Below are 22,589 nucleotides of genomic sequence, written 5' to 3' on the forward strand. Positions count from 1 at the left end.
GCCCTGGAGAGATAAGTGGATATGAACAAGTCCTAGATTCACCTGTTGCGTTACATGCTAAATTTGGGTGAACAGTGCTGCAGTTACTTGTCAGCTGGTACAGCTGGAGGTCCTCTGCCCCATCCGTCAGAGGATACTGTTCGCCAGGCCCCCAGAGTGACCTTCATATACCCATTCTGCAAGAACCTTTCCCATAACAGTCATCAAATTTGAATCAAATCGAAAGAAGTTTTGGTCGAAAAGCATGTCTTCCTTCTGAGACCTAAAGCAATTAAATAAGTCTCTGAAAGCCTACATAAATACATCCTTTTATTTGTTCGTGATTACTGTCCCAGGCCTAAAAAAGAAGTGAACACCGTCGTGAGAAGCTGTGCACAAATAACGGTGTGGCTCTGCTGGCTGGTAAAGCCCAGCTTTTATAGCCTGGTGTGGCGTATAAAAACTCGTAGCAACCAAAATAGAACGTGATTGTGTAGTGAGGCTACCAACTAAATATATCAGAATATTTATTTTTATTGCTGCATGGTATCTTTGTAAAACTTATCCCGAGCTCTGTGAAATGCAGCTATAATGCTAGAGCAGTTTTATTCCAGAAAAGCCTGAGCGTGTTTTGGGGTGTTCTGGAGCTTCTTTTTTTTAATCCGAATCATCAGCTCTGCCATGGTTTGCCTGCCCCTGACTAAAAATTCCTTGTAAGGCCGATGTCCGATTGCCGAAGGAGACTCTGGAGCTGTGAGGGCACTCCCGGCACCAGGAATTCTCTTTCTCCATCTGAACCAAGAAAGATTTCTAGCAGAAAGAGCAGGTCTGTGCTCCTGCCGGGAATCTCTCCGGGCCGTAACCTGAAGCTTCACTAACGAGTCTTTCCACGCTGCATAACTGGGCTCGGAGTTAAGAAGGGTGCAAACGCATTTTGAGCTGTGTCACGCTTGGGGTCATTCCAAGGCCAAAGGTATCATTGCTCAGTCTTGAATTAGTTTATTATTTTTTTTTATTTTTAAACTTGTGTTTGGTTTTGATTGCCTTCAAACATAAAAAAGGGAGATGGTTTAGCAGCAATAGAGTTGAACAGTCTTTTGGTTTGATGTGGAGGAAAGGGAGCTTCGCAGACACAGAAACGGGACCCTCTTAGTAGAAGGCAGTGCAGTAAATGGAAAGGCTTATGTAACATCTCGTGAAAACTTTAGGCAAAAAAATCCCCCAGACCCACCCATATTTGAGATCTCATTCCATTGCAGTAGTTGAACAACTACAAACAAGCATAACGTAAGTTTTAAATGTAATTTGAATAAAATCTCTAGGATCATACTGTTCCTAAAAGACCGCCCGTGGAATATATTTGTATTTATGTGCCATTTTTACTTATCACTGTAGGGTTTGGGCCAATGACACAGGTATTTCAGGGGGGAATTGCATTTTCAAATTCCATTTGTTTTAGACGAATATATGTAGTTCCTTTATGTTGTGTATTAATTTGAAAATAGTAATGTAACATTCCTAGCGTACGCTTGGTCGCATACACTTCATTTGCGATCACGACCGAAAGATGGTCCATACAGAGTTTGACCAATTTGGGAATGTATAATCCAGAATATTGGTCTCTATCGCAATTTTTGTATCAAAAAGCTCTTGCATATGAAGTTTTAAATATATGCTGCTGTCTAACTGGGAACGTTTTCTTTTCAATCGTTGCCCTTTCGTAGTTTCACCAGTGATAATTAAAGAATGGGCTGCTTACAAAGGAAAATCTCCTCAAACCCCTGAGCTGGTGGAAGCACTTGCATTCAGGGAATGGACCTGTCCTAATCTGAAGAAGCTGTGGCTGGGAAAAGCAGTAGAAGACAAGAACCGAAGAATGCGGGCGTTTTTGGCCTGTATGAGATCAGATACACCAGCAATGCTCAATCCAACTAATGTGCCCACTCATCTTATGGTGCTCTGTTGTGTACTAAGGTGAGTGTTACCTTAAGGTGAAACAGAACGAGGGAAAGGTTTTACTGCATAATCCCACATTTAACTTTGTGTTAAACCATGAGTGTAGAAAGTGTTAATTCGCATTTGCAACGTCACCAGGAGAAGGGGGGTTGTTGATTTAGTTTTAGAACGTTTCTGCTGTGAGTCTTAAAAGCATGCTGTATTTTCAGTGTTTCTTTCTTCAGTCTCTAGAGGACTGAAGGGAGGAGGAAAAAAAAATCCTGTGTTGCAAAAAGGCCACTGTAGCATTTGAATTAGTTTACTTTTACTATACTGTAGGCTTCAGCTTACTAAAAATAACATTTGGGGTCTGAGAGGCTGCGTTGGCCGAGTTGTAAAGCGAAAGAGAGTTCTTCAGAGAACAGCTGCGTAGCACCTTCCAGGCTGCAGAGGTCCCGTGAAGGATACTCGGCTTGCGAGGTGTGAGATTCCCTGGGCTAGAGTTGCTCGTCTAGCTGACATGATGGTACCCAACAGTTGAAGAATTGAGTCTGTACTTCAGCTTTTCAAAGAGAAAGTCACAAGGTCCAAAATACTTACCTGTTTAATTTTTCAGATTGAAAACTGACTGAGGAATTGAGAGATGCTTCCCTTTTTGGAAAGGGGGGATTATTTCAGTACGACTAGCTTATAAATCTGGCAGAATTCAAGGTTAGCGTGTTGCACGTGAAAAAATTTAAGCCATTTTTGAGAGCGATAACTGTAAATTTGTCTTCGGTTCTATTGTATTTGCCTTTTGAGCACTTTCTTTTTCTTCTTATAGAATAGCAGGTATACAAAACCCAGTCCAAATGGTACCGTAAAGCTGGGCTCCTCGTCCATTTGGACAGCATATGTCTCCCCTGTGACATGTGGCATATAGAAACTGTTGTTCATTAGGATGTGATGAGCATAAAATTCACTGACTAGATAATTTCTGAGTGATGTGTTATCTGGAAAACACGTTCACGAGGTCCTTTTTAGCATTAGTCTTTTTTATAAAGACCATTAATCTTTATATTATTTTATTTTTAGAGGTATCAGAATCCACTTATGTTTTAAATTCTGTTTTGGCAGCCTGTCCTCCCTTTCGTCACTGGAAGCAGGGTTTGCCCAACTGGTTCACACCCAGTGGCTCTTCCATATGAATTCAAACAAATTCAAACTTCATATCTATTTAGCGTTTTGGCCCTTTTTAACTATTCAAGTGTAGGCAGCAAAAAAGATACGGTTGTAGTTGCGTTCTGGTGATTTCTGATGACATAAAACACCACTTGATTTACCTATTAAAGGAAGCTTCTGAATAATGGTGGGCTTCCTTGTAGGTATATGGTACAGTGGCCGGGGGTTCGTATACTTCGTCGCCAGGAACTCGATGCTTTCCTTGCCCAAGCGTTGTCTCCAAAGCTCTATGAACCTGACCAGCTTCAGGAACTCAAGGTAATTCTTAACTGTAACTTTCATAATTCAAGAGATTTATTCCCAGCTGATCCATATTTTTAACTGTAGTGGGTGATGTGTATGTGCCTGTCTCACTAAAAGCCTTGCGTAATTACCTATACTTTCCAAAATATTAATATTTGTATTTTACGGTGTTGCAAAGTTTGGTAGTCAGTTCTGTTTCACTGGTTAGACAGATAACTAAAAGCTTAAGCGTATTCTATACTGCAGAACCTTTTCTCACAATTTCTTAAAACTTCCAAGAGGCAATTACTTAAAACAAATGTGCTTCCATTGAAACGTTAAAAAAATAAAAAAGATGCCTCATGTGGCTGTTTTTTAAATACCTGGGTATTTTTCATGATTCAGCATTCAAACGATTTCTGCAGCTCAGTGTAGAAATGGAGAGAGACGTGCATAATTGTGAACGGAAAAATGCAGGAGGAGAAAAAAAAAAGGGAAAACAGTTTATTAATACTCACAGAATCGTCGAAATAATTATTTTGAGGATTTCAGGAGTTAAGATCTCAAAGTTTCTATTCTTTTGCTAATACAGCAGTATTACATGAAGTAAATATAGCTAATTGATAGAGTTGTTTAGTGCGGTATCCTTATTTTACATACAGAGTGCCTGTCGATCTGTGCAGCATCGTCTTACTCTGGGGGATTTCCCCATTCAGCCTTCAGAAGTTCACAGTGAAATTTCCTCTTCTAGCCTTTGAGCTAAAATATATGAGATTTTGGGTTTGCTTTTACCTTGTTTGCTCTTCAGAATTTTCTCAGAACCCGCTCTGAAGTTCTCCAAATAAAATGGTAGAATTTAGTCTTTTTTTTTCTTAAGCAACCCTTTTTCTGAATGGCAATAACTTTAGATGCTTTTTTCTGCATAATGCATCTTAAGCCCAATAGTGTATTTGATAGGTGGAAGCTGTGGGAGGTATTAGGATGAATAGGGAGTGCACAACTGGAAGTGATCATCCATCTTACCTCCTGTCCGCATTGATCATCGACGTGGTGGAGGACGTGAGATGCTGATCACCCCTTCAGCACGCGACCTCACGTTGGAGGAAGCGGTTTCAGACACTGTAGGGCTCAGGAAAGCCTGGTTCTGCTGCCAGCAGTGCCTGGACGCGTGCTGTCCTTAGCTAAATCGCCAAGGAGGAGGAGGTGCTTGTTTCCCAAGCTTGTTCATACGCACAGGTACGCACTGCCGAGGGGCCCAGACAAAAGCGGCGATCCTAGCGTGGCTCTTCTCCGAAGAACCAGTAATTAAGGTCACGCAAGTTTCAGCTATTAGGCTTTTCTAAGGAATATTTTGCCACTAATACGAACTCTGCAAGAGCATCCTCAAAGCCAGCAGGTGACTGCTTCTCTTCTGCGGGTGACGGGCAGAACCTGGGTCGCTTTCCTGCCTGTAGCACCCTGGGAGGGACTTCTCAGTCTCAATCTATGAACCAGTCTGCTCCTGGAAACCCAGTGCTTAGCCGTAAGAGTACTAACAAATGTCAGGGGAAGAAAACAACTGAATCTAACTTCAGAATCTATTTGCACTTGTCACACAGCAGCAAGTAGAGAATTCACGTGTTAGCAATTGAAATGGCAGAGTTCACAGGAAAACAAAGTCTTCTTCCCGTATACCAAAGAACAAATGCCAAGAGCAAAAATAATAAATGAATAAACAAATAAATAAATTCCAACAGGAAGACATTTATTTGGCCTTTCCCTCATTGCTGAAAAAGATGTGAAGAAACAAGGGATGCAGACAGCTACGTGGACACCTGATGAGTTCCTGTGAAACGACTTGATTGTTCCATTTTCAAAACACAACACAATAAACAAATAAACACCTCGGGGTGGCGAGTTGGGCAAAGGTATCTGTAAGAGTTACCGGAGTCTCGCCTCCATCTTAAGATTTGATGCAAAGAGGAGGAGACCCCACTGTGACAATTGCTGGTCTTAGAGATCTAAGAAAGGAATTCCCAGAGAAAGTTATTTTTTTCCATTCCAACCCAAAATAAAAGGCAGAGACAAGGCAAGTGATGAACAGCATGCGATAGTTTTGTTTAATAGAAACTGTTCTCCGAGTTATAGTTTTAAATCGTACATGAAGAGGAATATGGATCGTTTCCATGATAGATGTTGGTTAACTAAAAGATGCGATATTTCATGCAATGTTGTTACTGTCTTCATATGAAGCAGCTGCTTCTCTGTTTTGTTGAAGTCAGACAGAAAGAGCAGCTGAGTTTGAACCCAGCTGCGTATCTGCAAAACCATCTGGATAGTCTTTTGGATCTTAAAGGTTGCTTATGCATAAGGAAGGTAATGTAGTTTAATTTTAAAATTTAATACCAAGGTCTTGAAAATGTTCCCAAGAAAGGGCTGATATTTTCAGAAGTCTTTTAGAGAACACTAGTAGTGATATTTTCTTATGCCAGAGCTAAAAATACATTTGCTGCAAGCAGATCCTTTTTGCTTCCACCACCAGCTATTATTCACTATTTAACTCTAACTTTGTATGTCTGTCCTGCATCCTAAATAAAGCTGTTGTATGCATAAACATTACTTCATTAATGAGAGACGCGTTCTAACAGCAAAATCTTGGATCAAGCTAATAGGACATCCATTTTAAAGGCGTTGGAAGGGAAATGTGGTATGTGGGAAGAAAAAATGAACGCTGAGCTCAGTCCTCCAGCTTTCTACAAAATATCTCAGAAGCACAGGATTACTTGAAATAAATTTTTTCATGAAGTTTTCTAATGCTAATTTCCTGTGTCTTTAAAGCTTTTGCTTGCTATAACGTGCTTTAGCATTGTTTGAAAAACCCTGTACTGCATATTTATGAATGATCTTAACACAGCTCAGGTATGCATCTTGCATGTTTTAGACACCACATGCCACAAATGAGAGATGAGTGTTTTATTAAAAACTTTGTACTGACTTCTTGACGAGGTATCGAGTTAAAACATTAAAATATTAGAAATAATTTCCTGTGCTCTGTTATAGATAAAATAGCTTTTTGGTTTTCTCTCTCACCTGCCGAGTGGATGGAGAAAATAATGTAACTATTGGAATAACTTTGAATTACGTCGCATTATTACCTTACTAAATTTACAATTTATTTTTTTTCTTTTTTTTAAACAGATTGAGAATCTGGATCCCCGAGGAATTCAGCTGTCTGCTTTATTTATGAGTGGTGTCGATATGGCGCTTTTTGCAAACGACGCTTGCGGACAGCCAATTCCATGGGAGCACTGCTGTCCGTGGATGTATTTTGATGGAAAATTATTCCAGACCAAGCTCATCAAAGCAAGCCGGGAGAAAGTTCCGCTCATTGACCTCTGTGATGGTCAGGTGTGTAGTTTCGCAAGTGTGCCAGTATCAAGTGTGCCAGATTTTCAGGAGCGTTAGTTGTGGTGGGTTTATCCATCCTTTACTTCGTGTGTCATCTCCCTGCTTTTAAAAGGGAACTATGACGTGAATGGCTAACAGGTGTTTTTCAGCTTTATTTACTCTCCTGATGATTGAGACAGAATTTTGGGAGATTTGGAAAAAATAAACCGGCGTAAATTTTAATGTCTTGTCTTTTTTTTTCTCTCTGGAAACTGCAACTTGAATGCAGTTGTGACGTAATGAATGACTCGGAGTTGAAAACTATCTCTGCTCATTCGTTCAAGTACTGTCTTTTTTGGGTCAAGTTAGCAAGACTGTCACAAAGGACTAGGCTCCAGTGGTTTTACAGTGAAGGAAAAAAATTTGTGATTTCTAACTTATTTTAAACCATGAAGTCGTTCTTAGGGTCCTTAAGCTCAAAATCTTTTCACGTTTCTTACGACCATCTTAAAATACAAATTAATTGGTTTTTTGTTGTATCGAAATCACGCAAAGTTATTATCTAACTATAAAACCAGAAACCGATAAAAATCAACAGTTTACTGAATAACCAAAACTTTTTTAAAAAAATTTTTGGGAGGTATGAAATCTTAACAAAACAGCTCACATCATCTTATTTCTGACTCGAGGGAAAGGGATGATAGATTAAATATTGATGATGGCTGTGGTCCATCTCAGGCGTGTGAGCCTCCGGGCGTGCTTTAGCCTGCTTACATAGATTTCGTTTTGCAGCCCGGGCTTAGGATAATTATTCTGTTTAAAGTAAAAGGCTGTTGAGGAGATTGTAGACAGAGGTTTCTCAGTTCCTTTCTGGAAAACCCTTTTTAACTTGTGAACTGTTTCTGTGTTACCGACTTCTAAACTGCCTCAGTATTTAGACTCCCATCTCTCTACTGATACGTAAAGATTTTCCTGTGAACAATTGGAATATCCTTGAACTATTAGCAGGTGTGCAAGACAGATTAATGTCATTTTCTAGCTAGCTTTATGGAAGTTGTTTGCAGTAGTTGTCTACTCTTCTGTATTTTGCTTTCGTTGCCTTTGTTGTGTACATGCAGCTTTATACAATTGCGATCAGAATTTTGACATCTCTTTGTGACCTTCTCTTTCTTCATAGGCTGAGCAGGCAGCCAAGGTTGAAAAGATGCGTCAGAGCATCCTAGAAGGATTAAATTTCTCCAGGCAGAACCATCCTCTCCCTTTCCCACCTCCACCTGCCATGCCTTTCTATCCAGCTTCTATGTATCCTCGACACTTTGGGCCAGTCCCACCACCTCAGGGCAGGGGGAGAGGCTTTGCTGGTAAGTGATGGGACAGCGGCGCAAAACACACTGGTGTGAAGGGTTGCCTTGTCTTTCGCATTCCCAAAGCCATGAACTGATTTGCTTGTTCAACTTCAGAGGAAAAATACATAAAAGCAAGTGGTTGGCATGTGTTGGCATGTGCCGGTCACTGTATTTTGTTGTTACTTTTATTAGCTATACCCTAGCGATATGGAACGTGTTGTATGGCTGCGTATTTCCATCAGGGTCTTTAGTAACTGTGCCAGATCAAAATATTTTTACTGCTATTGTATGAAAAAGAAAAAAGAGGAATGGATTGACACAGGATGTTATGAAAAGGCTCTTATTTGCACTGTACATTGCTTCAAAATGTTTATAAATATTAAGAATGCCTCAATTAATGGACACAGTTTAACTGTCAGGGTTGAAGACAACCTTTCCTCCTCCCCACCCCTCTGTTTTTTGCTACAGTCATTTAAGCATTGGCACCCTTGACTGTAAATACGGATACAACCATTCCAGGCTGTTTCTGGAGTTATTCCCTGTCTCTCCGGTACCAAGGCCCATATGCGTATCGATACTGGACGTTGGCAGTAAGATGTTCTTCGGGTGCCACAACTGTAGCCATCGGAGCTCATTGCCAAAAAATTATCGCAAGCCTTTCAGTGCTCTTTGTGCCGTAGAAGTCGGGATGCCGGTTCCAAACCCAGGTTAAAGGCCTGCTAATTGGCCAAGAGACTCCGTGCTCGCTAAGGCGACAGGACATCTTTGGCCAGGGCTTCCTCGGCAGCGGTCCTTGCTCCCGCGCAGCGTCGCCTGCAGGAGCGCGGCCCTCCCTGCCGACTCCGGAAGGGTGGAAGGAGGCAGCAGTGCCTCTGCTAGGGGCCTTCCCAGATGCCTGGCCCCCTCACAGCTTTTCCCCTGTCTTTCTTTACCCTGGGTCTAACAGGAGTCTATGGCTTCGGAGGCCCTTATGGGGAAACAGTAGCCACAGGCGCTTACCGGGCCTTCCGGGTGGCGGCAGCGGCAGGACACTCCGGAGCCTTCTCTGGCAATGACAGCAACAGGACTAGCAAGTTTCAGGGCGGTAATTATACCCAAAACCCTTTTCTTAGAGCTTCTGGCAACGGCTTCCTTCACTTTACGGTTTGGTCTGAGGCTTTCCTACTGACTGCCGGTCTCCCTTTCTCCCTAACTGTCTCAGCTCTCCTCTCTAGAGCCTGCCCGGGCTGCTCTCTGCTCTGCGCGCCCCAGGTCCCCGCCGCAAGCCCTCACGCCTAGAAACCCTCCTCCAAACACAGGGTAGCCGTCAAACCCGACGAGACCTTCTGTCTCCTGCGCTTCAGAATGCAAGGGTGGCAGCTGTAATCAGCTGAACTCTGCTTGAATGTATTAACGAGTTATTTTCTGAAATTTTGGGGGCAGTTGAGCTTTTTTGCAAAAACGACCCCACGTAGAAATGACTGACTTTGGTGTTACTGCCGCCTCGTTCTTCGCTGGCATCAATGTCGGCATGGACACAGGCGTGATACTTGCCTACCCTCGTGCCCATCGCTCGTCTCCTGTAAGAAGGTGGCACAACCCGTTAATTTCAATTCCCCATTTAGGGTAAAGCTGTCCATATATTCAGTCGTTCTCTCTGGCCTGTTGAGCTTTTATCCTAAAAGCGAACGTAACATACCTCTAATGCTTCCTTGTGTGAATAACTTTGCCCCCGTAAACAATCTGCATTTGAAGCTGAAAGACTTGTACAGAGAAGTATGAACCTTTTTGAACTTAATCAGTAATTTAGGTCCTAGGGTGTTAACGTTTGAAGACTAATAGCGGCTGCATAAATGCTGTGTTTTGTAACCTTTTCAGTGCTGATGGTCTTACCAGTAACATCTGGCTCAGTTGCTCTTACCTAAGATTTCTTGAAATATATGGTATGCCCCAGCGTTGATTTTTTTTTTTTAAGGGCAAAACAGAGGTATAAAGACAGGAGCAACTTGAATGGAAGATACATTCATCTTTTAGACAATTGCAATTTTAACTGCTTTCCTTGATAGGGGAACGATAAACCTACCTTTTACACTCAGATCAGTTCAAATGCTGTATTTTTATAACTTAGTACAGATATTTCTTCCTAGTAAGTTGTTTATAGGAATTACAATCTGTGTGTTTTATGCTGATGTTTGATGTTCACTAGAAAGTACCTTTAAACCTGCAAGAATTCCTACTTCATTAGGAATGCAGGAAAAAAATAATCTTCAGATAGCTTGTAAAATTTCTCTTCGGTTTCCTAATATGCTTACCTAAAGTATATTTTTTAATTACTGAAACTGAAGTACTCATGTAAGATCATTTTTCTTTTCAAAATTCATACCCATTTTTAAAAAAGGGGGGAAAGAAAGACTCTTGGAGTTGTAACACTTCTGAAAGACCGCAAAATGAGAAATAATCTCCCAGTGTCAAAAGAGGAAACTGTATAGGTGATAAAATCTGGGCAAAGCAGTTTTCCATTTAGTCCTAACTTTAATGTTATGATTGTGAAGATCAAGGTTTGGTTTTGCTTTTATGTGCAGGAGTCCAACCTATTCCTTCTCAGGGAGGGAAACTTGAAATTGCCGGCACTGTAGTCGGCCATTGGGCTGGAAGCAGACGTGGACGAGGGGGTAGAGGGCCATTCCCTCTGCAGGTCGTTTCTGTGGGAGGACCAGCGAGAGGGTAAGTGCAGTCTCCTGGAAAGTGCTTTTTCATATGGAATTTAATGATGGGGGGTAAAAAGTAAAACAGGGAAAAGTTGGGAGGCATTACAAATTACATGCAACACGTTTTAGGACCCGTTCAGTAAATTATACCCACTGAGTAGTCAAGAAAGACATTTTAAGGTGGTTTTTAAGCAGTTATTCAGGTGAGTATGAGCATTTTAATGTGCAAATAAAATTCACACTCTGAATCTGATGTATAGATACACACACACACACACACACACACTGAATTGTTTTGCATGCAAAAATGACTTGGGGGCTTTCTCTTACATGGAATCAATAAATACCATTATAGCCGACCAAAACTATCACAGCACTCAGTTACTTCCTTTCTCATGGTAGAAGATTTATTAAGAAGTATGATAAAATTTTTAATAACTTCATTATGCAATTCTTCTCTTAAGCAGAAAACACCTGAAGGACATTTCTAGGTTTTAATAGTTCTCTGCTACAGTCATGATGGGAGATGTGCTTAAAATAATATTAATTTCTTCAGCTCTTTTACTTCATTTCACTACAGCTGAAATTACAGGTGCACAGTTTTCTGAAAAAGAAGTACTTTGCTGCAAAAATATCTAGTCCTTTACTTTGAAGATTATATTTTTTTCCCTAGGCTTAATTCTTCTATGCCTTTAATCGAGATTGTACCTGTTACAGGAGACAATCCCGAAGTAATGTGATTTATATATTATGTCTGTTTTTAACAATAGTAAAGGAATGGCGTAAAGTAGGTATATTTATGCCATCTCGAGCCAGGAAGCAATCTGAAGGAATAAGTCCGAACTGCACAAATTCCTCTCTATCCAGTAATTAAATCAAGAGCTGCTGGCGTGGGGACAGGGAGAGGTAAGAACAGCAGAAACAAAGATGACAGAGTTCAGCAGCAGCAAACAGCACTGGTGTAAGAGCAGAGCGGACGCTTGGAGGGGAGCAAATGTAGGTAGGCGCATTGTGTTCTCTAGAATGAGATCCCGTTGCCAAAACATAGGCATCTAGAGGTGGTTTAGGCGCTTCGGACAGCCGCTGGGAAACAGCGTAGGCTGTGGGGCACCTCTGCCCTTCCAGAGCAGCAGCTGGAGGCCGGGGGGACGAGCCGAGGGTGCGATGGGTGTGTTAATCGCACTCCTCGCTTTCAGTGGACAGAGTAACAGTGGTTATAGGTTCTGTTCAGGCATCCGCATGAAAAACGTGGAAAACGTGAAAATCTGGCTTACTACGGAGCTGCTTACTTTTCTGCACTTTAAATGCACTGACTGCGGTACTGTTTGGGGGGAAACCTGCAGGTAGTTTGTAGTGTCGTGCGTGGAGACCGTTGGCTGGCTCAAGCGCCCCGAGTGATGGTCTGGAGACACCTTCAGGCTGGGATCTGGCTTACGTTTATACATAGCATCGACTTCCTGCGCAGAATAGCAGTTCCTCCATTTTCTGAAGAAGGAAAATTGATGCGAAACGTAGTCGCCAGGAACTAACACCGGCAAATTCTAAATTGAGAGCCCTCCTTACCTGGGAAGCAGTCAAATCCCACTGAAAGGGTGTTATTGCTCCTTTACGACAGAGAAATACCGTTCTCCGATAGCAGCTTTTGGCTTGGGAGGTAAAGCATCTGACACTTTCATCCTGTCAGAGGTGTGTCTTCAGGCAGTTAGGTTTGGGGGCCAGCTGTCACCTCAGAAAGACAGGAAAACTGTCCCTGCCGGATCGTCCTGTCTCCATCAGATCATAACTGCGGTTAAATTCCTTACGTGTAGAGTTACTAGAATTAGTCAGAGGGAAAAACCACTGCAGGCAGCGTATCTGTTTGTTGTGTCAGTTGATACTAAAAATAAAACCTGGGAGGAAAACATGCTAATGTTAGTGTTTTGTCTAAAGACAGGCTTTTTAACAATTGGTGTCCTTGTTGGCGGATGCTGTTTCATACTGAAGACGACTACTAGGAGACTGTCCAGTGCATCGTCTGCAACTTATCACCTAGTCCCGCACGCTGCTCTGTCATTTTTTTTTTTTATCTTTTTCAACAGAAGGGATCATGTCAGGCTTGTTTATGGCATTGTCTCATGTCTCTGCGCAACACTGAACTCGGATGGGCTTCTTACTGTGTAAAATTATCCCAGCTGCTTTTTATTGGCTTCGAGCCATCCGTATATTTAGTGGGATTTTCAGAGTAGGAAAAAAATCTTAACTCGGCTCCCTGAAGGGTGCACTTTTCACCTGGTTAAAAAGATTAGCAAATGGGATAGGTGAGCGGGGTTTAAATCTTCAGAAAGAATGCAGTACGAGTTCCTTAAATATAAAACACAGCTCTTTCCGCCTTTTTTTTTTATTCTTTGCCGTTGGTTTTTAAATCCCAGTATTTAATTTCTTACTGCTCGGTGTGGGACTTTGCAATGCGCGTGGAAAGACTTGGCGTGGCGCAGGTCGCTGTTTCTCTGGAGTCGGTTCAGTGTAAGTTAGTTTTTGCAGCGCCGCAGCAGCGGAAGAAGGAGCGCTCCAGAAAAGCTCAGGCAGCTTTTGCACGGCTCCCGGGCACCTTGCTGGCATATGGGATTTGTCAGGGATATGGAAAATGAGACACAGTTGAATCGCAGCTGTCGTTTGTTTGCCAGAATGGCAAACTGGGCGATTGCGGCTTACAAACTGGGCAGGACGCAGCAGCTGCCTGCTCTCCGCCAGCGTCGGAGGGGACGGTCTCCGTGCTGGGACCTGCCGGGACCGGGCAGTGCATTTGGAGGAGAAGTAGAACAATCACGTATTCCTAGCAGAGAAAAAAAAAAAAAAGAATTTTTTAGGTGAGAAGTAGTCCTTCACATAATGCTAAGTTGAGTTTCTGCAAGAGGTGGCATTAAAATGGTTTTAGCTGAGTGAAAGTTGGTTTTGATCTGATCTAATCTTTATTGAATCAAATCAAAAAGCCACCACCTGGTGTGTCCTGGTTGGAAACCTCCGTTGGAAAGCCTCCAAACCTGATAAATTGCTACGTGTCAGATAGGGCCGAAGCCTCCTTTTTTCCCCTCAGCTTCTTAGATAATTTTGTATTCTCCCATCAAAACTGAATCTGTTTTGTATTTTGCCTTCTGTTCTTTTATCTGATTCTGTCTGTCTAGCATGTTTAGACATGGGAAGTGTTATTAAATGGGAGAAATGGCCTTATAAATGGTTCAGGTTGCTAGCCTGTTTTTTTAAGGTGAACGTATTTTGAGCTCTGTTTTTAAAGCGCTGTAAGGATAATTTGACACTTTAAAATGTTTCTGCAAAGCTTGAAAGTACTCATTTATTGTTCTCTAGAAGTGAAATATAGAAGTAGTCGTTTTATTGCTACGAAAACAAAAGGTTTGATAGGTTTCATACACTTGCAAGCAGTAGCACCCTGTAATTCTGAATTAGTTACTCATATTGCTTCTTTAAAGAAATGTAAATGTTAGTCACTAGACAGCAAAGCTAGGGAAAAAATTCTTCAAAGTAGTTTTAAACAAAGCTGATATGTTTGTTTTTTTTTTTCTTCCTTCTCTCTAAAACTTCCAGGCGTCCTAGAGGAGTTATTTCCACTCCAGTGATAAGAACTTTTGGAAGAGGCGGAAGGTACTATGGGAGAGGTTATAAAAGCCAGGGAGCAATTCAGGTAATAAAGCCATGTGCCTGACTTCACACCGCTCTAGTTTACAGCCTAATACGGTACGGACTTCCAGACCAGCTAATATTGACAAGCACAACTTTAAAAGATAAAAAAAAAAAAAAAAAGTGTTTCTTACAATGACCTTGCCTACGTGTTGAAGCTGTAAGCTGCGCAACAGTGATGGATGACAGGCTAGTGTTGCACCTCAGTTACGAGCAAACTCTTGATTATAAAGACAGATGTGGAAAAATGTATTTTGATACGAAAGCTGTGCCTACACAGCTCTAACCGGCCGTGGGAGTAGGAGGAAATTTAGGAAAATGGGAGAAATGCAAAGCTGAAACAACTTGGCCGTTTCCGTTCTCCCCCACGCTCTTTCCCGGTTTCTTGCCTGGGACCACGGTCCAGCCTCATGAAGAAAAATTAGTAGCAGTTGAAGGATCTTTGCCTGCTGCATGGTTCCAAATCTAGCAACTTAGTTTAAACTTAGAGGAAATAACGGCCCAGTCTTTGCCCCCACGAGCACGCAGCTTCCTTCTGGGTGACAATATACAAAGCGTCTGTGGATCGTGGTTTTTGTCTCTTCCATGGAGCCTTTAAATACAGCTGAAGCCAACTGCTGTTTTGTATTAAATGCCAGTTGCTTCAGAGTTCTGTTTTCTGCCCTTTTCCATTGTTCTTGCTGCTACGCAGTTGGGAATGTTGATGCAAGTCCCAATGGTAAGGGATGAGCGGGCAGTAAATAGGTGGAAAACTCACCATATGTGTTATCGTCTGGATCCGCAGTTTGTCATGGAGATATTAGTGTGTAAGAGTAGGGGGGTGTTTGCGGGTACCGGACAGTAAGAGAAGGGATGTTCTCCAGTGGATAATGAAGAAACTACTCAAGTAAAACTTGCTGTCTCCTAGGTCTAAAAATTCAACTACTTCTCTTCCTTGTTAAATTTCTCTGTACACAGATCGTATACGTCTACGAATGTACCTGTGTGTTTAAAGCTCTGCATCTTCTACTTTAAATAGAAAAGAAACCACTGTGTTAATTATATAGTATCTAATTTCCAAGTACCTTAACTGAGGAAATGAAGGAAGCTCTGAGACGGAGCTCCCAAACGTTCTGGGTTTTTTTCAGGTTTACGTATGTAGGAGTAGTTCAGGTAATACCTGGACGTGGATGGTAGATAGTCTTGCGGGACAGTCAGCAAGGTCGGGTATTCATATTTTTATTAAATGATCTGTAATTTAGATGGTAAATACTTGTGACCGCAAGGATCTTGGTCTAAAATTGTGCCTGCGATAGGGAGGAGAAAGGTAAAGGGTGGCATTTTCTGTTGGCTGGTCCTGAGCTCGTTGGATCCGACGGCCACCGGTCACTATACTCTAGCGTAGGTCCCTCTTGCGGGAAAAGGAAAAGAGTGAATTAAAACGCGCGTGGCGGGGAGAACTTGGGAAGTTCATGCATAGCAAGTCGATTTGGATACCCAGTTAGGACCGGCGGGCCAACGTGCTTCCCCGCGCCCCCGGGCGGTTACGGGCGGAGGGTCTGCGCAGGGCCAGAGCCAGACGGGCCTATTTACACCGAGTTACATCCTCCCCGCAGCGGCTTCACTGATCCTCCTTCCGAGGCCATACAAGCAAAGGCTGGAGAGCCTGGCTGAAAGAAGCAATTTGTGCTTATCAAACATCAGACATGGCTGTTTTTTCACAAGATGAGACCTTGGTCTGGAAAGAAACAAAAGCGTGTATTTAGAACTTGCCACTTAGTAAAGCCTGTAAAAAAAAGTACATTTACACACGTGATAAATACTCGTTGTCCTCCTCTGCCAGTCATACCCCTGTGCAATGTTACTGCGGAGTTTTTTGTCGTTTTTTTTTCTGGCTAACAAGGATTGTGATCCTGATGCTAGAGAACAACAGTTCTTAACTCGCCTGCAAAAGCTGCCAGCAATTCAGAAAAGTACTAACTGTGCTGTTTCTAGTACGTCAAAATTAAGATTATTACAGCGTGAAAGGGTTGGCTATTGTTGGAGGTGCGTACGATGGCCGCATCTCAAGGCATTTCCTAGTGCTTGACGCTGTTAACAGCAGGACAGATAAGAACGTTGCTTCTTAGCAACCCGGCCTGCTTATTTTGTTTTCTTGTTTGAGGCCTATTACGTTTCTGGAACGCTGAGATTGATTGTTGCAGATACTTAAAAACTAAATACACGTTCTAATGCTGCATAAATCTGGTTTTTACCGCTACGCTCGGTCTTGTAAGATTCTGCTATAACGTGCTTTTCGTATGCAGTCCCTTTCCTGATCTGGGAGCATAGAGACTAGTACAGATAATACTGCATGGTACTTTTGCACCTCTTTAAAAGCTGTCTGAAAAAAAGTTTGGGGTTTGTATTCGAATAACGTGTAATCCTATCATTAAATTATCATGTCTGTGAACCAAGAAGCAGAGTTAAGCTGTATATTGATTCTCAGTTTCGGTGTTTCCAGACGTTGATGTAGCTCTTGCGTTGTGAAATAACTGAAGCGTCCGAGTTAGAAAGGGCGTTTTGCGGCAGGAGCGCCGCCAGGCGTGGCTGGAAGGCACTCGGGAATCCCGAAAATCCTTTCTCACCTGTGCTGTGCTGTTCGTTTGCTGTGCCACCTCTTATTTCAGCAGCACACGCGCCTCGGTGTCCGCTTGTCATCCCTCTGCGCGCTGCATGCTGCCTTAGCAATAGTGTCTTTGTAACGGCTTGTAAATATCCGGCGCTGGTTCTCGAGTAATTTTCTTCTTTTTTTAAAAAATAGGGCAAACCTCCTTATGCTGCTTCAGCAGAAGAAGTAGCCAAAGAACTTAAGTCAAAATCAGAGGAATCTAAATCCTCAATTGTGTCTTCAGATGGATCCCTGGCTGAAAATGGAGTTGTGAATGAGGAAAAACCAGCTTCCCAGATGAATGGGAACACAGGAGACATCAGGGCTTCCAATCAGTCTGAAAGTGCCTTGAGTAATGACTCTAAAATGTGCAATACAAATCCTCACTTAAATGCACTAAATGCAGACAGTGTTTGCCATAAAGATGATGCTCTTGAGGCCACTGTCTTAAAAAAAGAAGAGTAAACTTATTTTTTATAGAGGGTGAAGGATGTTGGGAAGGGTCAGGATTAGGAATATCTGGAAAGAAAGAGAGCCTACAGTTACGTACATTTTTTCCTTTCCGTAAGAGAAAAATGAGGACTTTGGAAATTCGGATCCCTCTTTGATGTCAGAGATTTAAACAACACATTTTTAGTTTTAACCAGTTGTAGTCAAAATGCTACAATAAAACAAAAAAGAAAGAGAATGAAGAGCATTTGACTCCCGCACTTAAAATGAAGTATACATAAAGTTTAAACTGGTTATGACAAAAGCTTGTAGTTTTGTTTTTTGAAATATAAAGAAAACAAATTTTGGCAGTCTTTAAGTATATATAGCTTAAAATATAATTTTTAGTACTTGGCACCATATGTATGCCATTATATTTGATTTTGCATTACTGTGTCACAATAAAGCTTTCTTTAAGGCTTTGGTTTCATGATTATGGGGGGAAAAAGGCACAACCACAGTTTTTTCTTTCTTAAATTTCATCACCGTTGATGTGGTTCTTTTGTGTTAAAAATGTGCAAACTATCGAAACTAAAAATTATAGAGTAATATTGCAGTTCTGCTGATTTTTAAATATACATCATACATACTTTACAAGCAAGTTAAATGGAGATAAACTTGAAATCATAGAAGATGCAAATGACCTTTTCAAAAGAAACACAATGTGTTCTGAAACTTTTTGTGACTAATACCATGCATCCGTGATCAATGAACTATGTGGTTTTGAATCAGACGTAGACCATTAGTACTACTATTTGAGCTAAACTTCTGCATGGTTCATAATTTTTAAAGTGTGTAGTTAATATTATGCATGTTATTGTCCTCTTTCTTCCATTCTTACAAGTACTGTGCCCATTTGCAAAACAAAAAGCTAATAATCAGTAATAGTCCTATAAAAGATGTTAACTATGTTTAGTCATTGACTGATCTTGCTCTAACCTTAAAATTTTGTGATTATTGACCTCTGTTGCATTTATTCTAAAACTTTAAAAAAAAAAAAATTATCTAGCCGTTTTGAATATCAACGTTACCCTGGTGTACTCATTGCTGTATGCATTATTGTTCTCTGTTGCTGTTTTATGCCTTCATATTAGCAAATATGAAATTCTGTGAAAAACAAAAAAAAAAAAAAGCTTTGATCTTCAAAAAAAAAAAAAAGTACCCCCCTTCTGTAGCAGGAAACAAATGGCTTGTTCTTGAGAACTTTCCCATCAAGAATTTAGTATAAGCAAATATACCTGTATCATTTTGATGTTTTTGTTAGTGTTTCCAAACTTAATGTACTTCAAAATCAGAATCATTTCTTTATATTCGTTTTCATATAATTCTCCTGATGCTCTTCATCACACATTAGTGATCAGAAATGAGGTGTAATTCCCCATTCCCTGCCCGCAAGAGCTAAGTAGGTATCTTAATGTAAGTTGAAGGGAGTTCTGCCCCAACTCATGGATTGTGCAAGAATGAACTACTGTTGGGTTTGATTGGTTGTAGATGGATTGTGGTGTGGTGTATTTGAAGGCTATTGAATGCAACTTACAGTGCTTAATAAAAATCTTTATTCTTTTAGTATAAAATACTGTATGCCTTTTTTGTCAACTATTTTTTTAATTAACCTGTTGTTGTAAATAAAAGTTTTTCCTATGCCCAAATGAAGTGAGTGAGTCAGCAGACTACGTGATGTCCTCCCGAAAGCCGGCGAAGGAAAGCGCGGCCTTCCCGCGCTGCCGGGGAAGGCCGCACCTGAGGGCAGCGACGCCTCCTCCTCTGCGTTCTCTGCCGCTCCTTGGGCTGGCCGCGTTTAAACGCGAGGCGGCTGACGAGGTGCGCGTACAGCAGCAATAACGGGGGCAGGTGTTGAAAGAAGAAGAAGATTGGCCCCAGGTGCTCGCAGGGTTTGAGGTACACGATGCCGGACAAAGCCTGGGTCTCAGCTCCTCGGAGCTGAGAGTAAATAGTTTGGGATTTTTAAGCGGGAGGTCTCTCTACATCGTGGATCGTACCGATGTGCCGTGAGGAGTTAGAGATCTGTACCTTAGTTGGTACCAGGAGAGGGGTTTTTTTCCGGGCAGACCCTTCTTGTCTGCAGTCTCTATCCCGATGTTCGTCTGTTGGTGCCTGACACGGTGTTGAGCGCAGGTTACCCTGAGCGCTTCGCTCTCCTCGGGCGGCCACGGGAGCGGTGGCAGCTCTGCCCTGCCGGCAGGGTGCCGTTTGCAGCAGCGCGGCTGGGGTTTGCGCAGATGATGGCAGTCAGTCGTCCTCTGCCCTCCCCCAGCCCAAACCAGCTCTCACGGCACCTACCGGGGATCTGCTGTTGGACTCCGGCGTGGTCGTGGTCGTGTCCCCTCCTGCCCTGCCCTGGGCCTGCGCTGTTTGCCCCACCGCCCAGCTTGTCTGGTCTGGAAATACCCAGCCTCTCCCGGTGAAGGCTGAAGGCACCAGTCGCCCGCTTTTCCAGCGGTCCCTGGCAGGGAATAAGCAGGAGCAACAAAAATAACCGTGCATGGGAGATGGCACCAGTGTGCCACGTCCTGCGAGCGTGGGGACTTCACTCCTTCCCTCAACGTAACTGTGCCAGCAAAATTTTCTCCTGGGCAGCCCAAACGTGACAAGCTTATCCGCACCAGTGTGGCTAAAGTTAGGATGTGGAAAGTAGCGAGTTAACTAGTTTGTTGGCCCGCACGTAAGGTGCTGCTTTTACTTTTCCCAGAAATTACGGTGGAAAAAGCCTAGGGCTTGCAGTGACGTCTGTGTGCATGACCTGGGGCACCGGTTTTCTCTGTGGCCCGTTTAAACCCCTGCCATTGCCCCGGCGCGGCTGAGACCCGGGGCAGGAGGAGGATGCACCTTCAGATGGTGGTGGGAGCGGCGGGGACAGCTCGCAGGTACCGAGCTGCCCGGTTCCCTGACCCGGAGCTCCGGTGTCAGACTGGGAACCAACACCGGGTTTTGTGCCAGGGGACTCGGTGGGTGCGCTGGGGCTGAGCGGGGACAGGGGGCCGGGGGGGAGCCAGCGGTGCTCTGTGACTCTGCACCCATCGGGGCAAGCACGGGGCTGCCCGTCTTCCCTCCTCCTGGGAGGCTTCTTGCAGGAGAAGAGATGCATTTCAATTTAATTGAGTCCTCTTCCAAAGAGTTAAACTGACTCTGGGATCGGTGATCCTACAGAACGAGCAGGGCTTGCTCCGGAGGAACACCTTGCGCGTGTGAGTTTATATGTCAGCAAATATCTTCTGTTCTTCACTGTGTTACGTGGACCTTTCATTAATCTATTACCCATGTATAGACAGGCTGCCGGCATCTCCTGGGACAATGCTGTGGACTCCCGCTGGACCGCAGCTGGGCCCCGAGCGTGGAGGTGGTGATGCTGCAGGTTGTCCCCTCGCCCACTGTGGAGGTGGTGATGCTGCAGATGGTCCCTTCACCCACCATGGAGGTGGCGATGCTTTGGGAGGTCCCCTCGCCCAGCGTGGAGGTGGTGGTGCTGCGGGAGGTCCCCTCGCCCAGCGTGGAGGTGGCGATGCTGCGGGAGGTCCCCTCGCCCAGCGTGGAGGTGGCGATGCTGCGGGAGGTCCTCTCGCCCAGCGTGGAGGTGGTGATGCTGCGGGAGGTCCTCTCGCCCAGCGTGGAGGTGGTGATGCTGCGGGAGGTCCTCTCGCCCAGCGTGGAGGTGGTGATGCTGCGGGAGGTCCTCTCGCCCAGCGTGGAGGTGGTGATGCTGCGGGAGGTCCTCTCGCCCAGCGTGGAGGTGGTGATGCTGCGGGAGGTCCCCTTGCCCAGCACAGAGGTGGTGATGCTGCGGGAGGTCCCCTCGCCCAGCGTGGAGGTGGCGATGCTGCGGGAGGTCCTCTCGCCCAGCGTGGAGGTGGTGATGCTGCGGGAGGTCCTCTCGCCCAGCACAGAGGTGGTGATGCTTTGGGAGGTCCCCTCGCCCAGCGTGGAGGTGGTGATGCTGCGGGAGGTCCCCTCGCCCAGTGTGGAGGTGGTGATGCTTTGGGAGGTCCCCTCGCCCAGCGTGGAGGTGGTGATGCTGCGGGAGGTCCCCTTGCCCAGTGTGGAGGTGGTGATGCTGCAGGTGGTCCCTTCACCCACCATGGAGGTGGTGATGCTTCGGGAGGTCCCCTCGCCCAGCGTGGAGGTGGTGATGCTGTGGGAGGTCCCCTCAAGCTGCCTCCGTCCCTGCTGGGATGGGGAGCGCCGGGGCTGCAGCGGGTGGGAACGGGGGGGTCAGCTCTTCTCCTGGTGCCTGAAGGTCTCCCGTTGGCGACCTGGGAAAAGGTCTCGGGCACGGAGCGTGGGGGCTGAAGGCAGCTCCTTGCCGTGCTGCAGGTTTTCCTGTCTACGCACGCGCCTGCAGGTGCAGCATCTGGAATGGGCGCCCAAGAGGGGGGGGGGACGTGACTTCTATTTATAAAGGCCAAAGGCCTCTGCGAGAAGTGAGCTTTATGATTTCTAAAGCGGAAATTGATACGAATAAAGATGATCTTTTCAGACCTGTCGGCTTTGGCGTGACCCGTACCCTGCTATCCATCCCCGAGAGTTAAACTGGGAGAACTGGCCGTTCGGGTGGGGACGTGGCCCCCGTCCACCCCCTGCCCCGGCCTTGTCTGTCGGCGCCGCACAGAGCCCCCCTCGCGCTGGCCCTGCGCTGGCCCCGCTAATTGTTTAACTGTGTCGTTAAGGACTGATGATGATCTACGTGTGCCGCAGTCAATCACTTTTAGTGCGTTTTTTAACATCCAATCTTCAGTGAGTCCTTAAACGCAGGCAGGTGGGTAATTAGTGACGGCAGAGGTGATTTAAGGGTGTCTGGGGCGGGGGGAGCCCAGCGCGGGCATCCCAGAGCGGTTTTCCTTCTCGGCTCCGGGGCAGCGTTGTGTTTCGGAGAGAGGAAAATGAGCTCTCGGCGACGTGCTGGGTGGCGGCGGCCGCTCACCCCTTCCTGCCGGGGGCTGGCGAGCCGCGGGGCGAGGGAGCGCCGCCACCATTTTCTCTGCTGCGCTGGCGGTTGTGCTGCCGCTGCTGCTGCTGACGGCGGCGGCG

General features: G+C 44.5%; 1 protein-coding gene across 3 annotated transcripts in view; it reads left to right on the plus strand.

Annotated features, from left to right (window-relative positions):
* FAM120A (family with sequence similarity 120 member A) overlaps positions 1–22,589 on the plus strand; it is a 63,091-nt gene that overhangs the window by 34,254 nt on the left and 6,248 nt on the right. Inside the window, exons 11-18 of one of the 3 annotated variants that reach the window (XM_063347816.1) lie at positions 1,704–1,953; positions 3,279–3,393; positions 6,535–6,744; positions 7,901–8,084; positions 9,016–9,153; positions 10,631–10,772; positions 14,336–14,432; positions 17,211–19,196. In XM_063347816.1, coding sequence (XP_063203886.1) covers positions 1,704–1,953; positions 3,279–3,393; positions 6,535–6,744; positions 7,901–8,084; positions 9,016–9,153; positions 10,631–10,772; positions 14,336–14,432; positions 17,211–17,522 — 1,448 coding nt within the window. In that variant the 3' untranslated portion in view covers positions 17,523–19,196. Of the gene's footprint in view, positions 1–1,703; positions 1,954–3,278; positions 3,394–6,534; positions 6,745–7,900; positions 8,085–9,015; positions 9,154–10,630; positions 10,773–14,335; positions 14,433–17,210; positions 19,197–22,589 lie in introns of those variants that run through there. The other 2 variants (XM_063347818.1, XM_063347817.1) reach the window with 2 other exon arrangements.

This window comes from Chroicocephalus ridibundus, chromosome 10 (assembly GCF_963924245.1).
Source record: "Chroicocephalus ridibundus chromosome 10, bChrRid1.1, whole genome shotgun sequence".
NCBI lineage: Eukaryota > Metazoa > Chordata > Aves > Charadriiformes > Laridae > Chroicocephalus > Chroicocephalus ridibundus.